This window comes from Alexandromys fortis, unplaced genomic scaffold (genome assembly GCF_014885135.2).
Source record: "Alexandromys fortis isolate MF-2015 unplaced genomic scaffold, M_Fortis_MF-2015_v1.1 scaffold_5, whole genome shotgun sequence".
In the NCBI taxonomy this organism is placed as follows: domain Eukaryota; kingdom Metazoa; phylum Chordata; class Mammalia; order Rodentia; family Cricetidae; genus Alexandromys; species Alexandromys fortis.
The window spans coordinates 19,439,061-19,442,471 of NW_026067924.1; the positions used below are offsets into that span (position 1 = coordinate 19,439,061).

Genomic DNA, 3,411 nt, shown 5'->3' on the forward strand with positions numbered 1-3,411 from the left:
CTCTCTCTCTCTCTCTCTCTCTCTCTCTCTCTCTCTCTCTCTCTCTCTCTCTCTCCTCTCTCTCTCCCTCTCTCTCTATGTGTGTGTGTGTATGTGTGTGTACATATATATACATATATATTAAAGCAAGTAGAAGATTTGTATGATAAAAAACTTTAAGACTCTACAGAAAAAAATTGAAGATATCAGAAGATAAAAAGATTTCCAATGCTAAAGAAATGGTAGTGTTACTATAAGAAAAATGTCCATCCTACCAAAATCAATCTACAGATTCAATGCAGTCCCTATCAAAGTTACAACACAGTTCTTCACAGATCTCCAGAGAACACATTTCAGCATGATGTGGAAATAAAAAATAATACAGGATAGCTGGCATAATTCTAAATAATAAAATAACTGTCATCCACAACCTCAAATTGTACTACACAGTTAAAGTAATATAAACAAAAATAGACATAAAATTATAGTTTGTATTAGAAATCAAAATTTGTTTTTTGTGTTGAATGGCAGATGCACTCAGGAACTTGGGGATCCACTCTCTGCTTTAGATGGCAAGTTTGTTTTATTACACTTGTTTGGGGGTTCAGTAAACAGTGCTCTGGAGTTGTATGGCAAACAAGCTGTAGTACAGAGTTCTTACATGCTGAGAGATTTTTGTTATTTATTTTCTTCTAATTCCAAGGAAAGTTCCATTTTCCTTAAAAACAAACTTACTTATTTTAAATAAGTAATGAATAGCTTACTCGGAAAGCCACACCTCTGATTTATATGAGTGGAGATGAAAACCAGATTCTTTTAGAGTTCTGTTAATATCTGAAGACTTCACACTGCAAAAAAAGAGGAAAGAGTCCATGTTGACAAGAATCTGAGCCAGCACTCCTCATGTGAGGGGATTGGCATGTTGGTGAACTGGAAAGCCAGGCTTAGCTGCCCAGCACTGAACCAGCTGGTAGTAACAATGATGACAGCTTTAAATACAGACTGTGTGGTCAAAACAACAGGTTTCCCTTTCCAGGAACTAAAAGAACATGTAATTTTTGTGTACAGATATCCAGTTACATGATTCTATGCAAAACTTTAGAAATAGTCTGAAACATATTAAAATGTGTAAAGTACAAAACATGTCAGAACATCTAAAACATAACAAATATGAAATAAAAGACAAAGGTTTTCTATTTGTCTTACAAGTTATAAATAATGTTGAGTTCGTATCTCCTTCAAATAACAATGTGACTGCATTCACAGTGAGCAGTCAGAGTTCAGTGAAGGTTGCCTACATTTTATTTGATAGGACCAGATGTTTCAGTCAACGAACACAGTTTACTTAATAATTCTGTTAAAGAGATAAATGGTTGATGAACCAGATGTGGCAGAGTCCACCTTTAATTCCAGCACTTAGGAAGAAGGGGCAGACTGATGTTTGAGTTCAAGTCCATCCTGATCTACAGAGTGAGTTCCAGGACAGTGAGAGAGCTACATAGTGAGACCCTGTCTCCAAAAAACAAACAAACAAACAAACAAACAAACAAACAAACAGAAAAATGGTTCATGAAACATGTGCAAAGTGGGGAGATGAAGAGAGATTTTCATTTCTTTCTTGCATATTTATATTTTCAGCACATATTGCATTTTTTTTTTTTTTTTTTGGAAACCAGAACGTTTATTTTATGACAGATCGAAATCCTCAAGATGAACTGGATGCTGCAACAGCTGCCCTCTTGGGTTTAGGGGTTGTCCCTTCACGGAATCCATGCCTGAAACTTCGGTAGACAATTTTTAGGTGCCTCATCCGCCCAGTCCCGGTAGTGTTTCGTCTCTTAGCCTTGGCACTCCAGTTATACTTTCTCTTGCGCTTGGCAGGGTAGCCGCATTTGCCACAGGTAGACTTCTGAAGGTGGTAGGCCTTAGAGCCACAGCGGCGGCACAGCGTGTGCGTCTTGTTGCGACGCTTTCCGAAGGATGACGTTCCTTTTGTCATCTTGCTTCTGCCGCCGAGGCCAAAGAGCCACATATTGCATTTTAAATAATATGCTTTTATCTTTAATTTACTAATAAAACTTGCCAAAACATAACTTTTAATTTCATTTTTGTTTTTGAGAATTTTATGAGTACTGGGTTTACATATTTTTCTCTCCCTACTTTCCAGTCCAACTCTTCCATGTCCCCCCATTCCTTCTCAAATACACAACCTTATCTATTTTAATTATAATTGTTATATAGAAACATACGTGCATGCATGCATACCTATATTTATGTACAGACACACAAAACTTATTGAATCTATGTACTGTTGCTCATGTGTACATACATTTAGGTTTGATCAAATGGGACTTGAAATCCTATCAGTAGGCTTGTCCCTACAAAAGCTGATTCTTTCTCTTTCATCAGCAGTTAATTTCCTGTAGTTCTTCATTGAAGGCTGGGATTTGTGAAATATCCCCATCCACACTGGCATGTCAAATGATGCAATTTTCATCTTGGTCTTATTTGTGAAAAACACAAAGTTAAGAATTCATGGGTGCAGTGTCACTTTTACATCTAGAATATGCCATCTAACAGCAGGCATTTAGTCCTCTGGTTTGAACCATATTTCTGATCCTTTTCCCTTGAAGTTTCCTGAACCTGGGTTTTAGGAGTTTCACTGTACCAACTGGTGCATACCATGATCACTTATTATCTATGTTTCGACCAATTATTGGTGTCAATAATAGTCTCTATCTATTACAAAATAAACTTCTCTGATAAGAGCTACACTTACCCGTGGGTATAATGGTAAATATTAAGAATGCATTTAGAGATTACACTGTTTGAGAAAGTTGTAGTCATATGTTCTCCTTTAGGGTCTATGACCTCTCTAGCTATGGGTAGTTAGTTGAGTTCACCAGGTATGAATTAGTTCTTACTGAATGAGACTTAAGTCCAATTAGATAGCGGTTGGTTACCCCCAAGATAATAATGTCACTGTTGCATCACTGGGAATATCTTGCCAAGCTGGCTCTTGTGGTTCACAGCTGTGACAGCTGCATAACACTACTGATTGCTTTTTACCTTTGCAGCTTGCATAGCATCTTCAATTACTATGGGAGCGTGTTTTCGGAGAGGAGGTTTTCACGTCAGTTACAGCTAAAGTCCTTCAAGTGCTGTGTCTGCAAAATGCAGTGTCTTCAGCAAAAGAGTCTCCTTCAAATTTTTGGAGGAAACCAAGGGCATTAACAATAATATACATTGTTCTGGTGGTATCTTCAATATCCTAGACCAACAACTGGAAGGAAGGTTTCCCATGCCTCATATTGAGATTTTTGTGAGATAACCTATGGATCATAGGGGACATTATCATGTGGTGTGACATAATTCAATTTATCACATTTTTATTGTTCATTAATCATTTGGAGGACACTTAAGTTTTTTCCA

General features: G+C 37.1%; 1 protein-coding gene across 1 annotated transcript; it reads right to left on the reverse strand.

Annotated features, from left to right (window-relative positions):
- Positions 1-1,635: 1,635 nt before the first annotated feature.
- On the reverse strand, positions 1,636-2,002 carry LOC126501535 (60S ribosomal protein L37-like). The gene has a single exon (XM_050142249.1). It carries the CDS (start codon positions 1,976-1,978, stop codon positions 1,685-1,687), a length of 294 nt encoding a protein of 97 aa, XP_049998206.1. The 5' UTR covers positions 1,979-2,002; the 3' UTR covers positions 1,636-1,684.
- Positions 2,003-3,411: the final 1,409 nt, after the last annotated feature.

What these genes read in the sequence shown, in the direction of transcription:
- LOC126501535 (XM_050142249.1), bottom strand. Translation starts at nt 1,978, where the DNA reads ATGACAAAAGGAACGTCATCCTTCGGAAAGCGTCGCAACAAGACGCAC.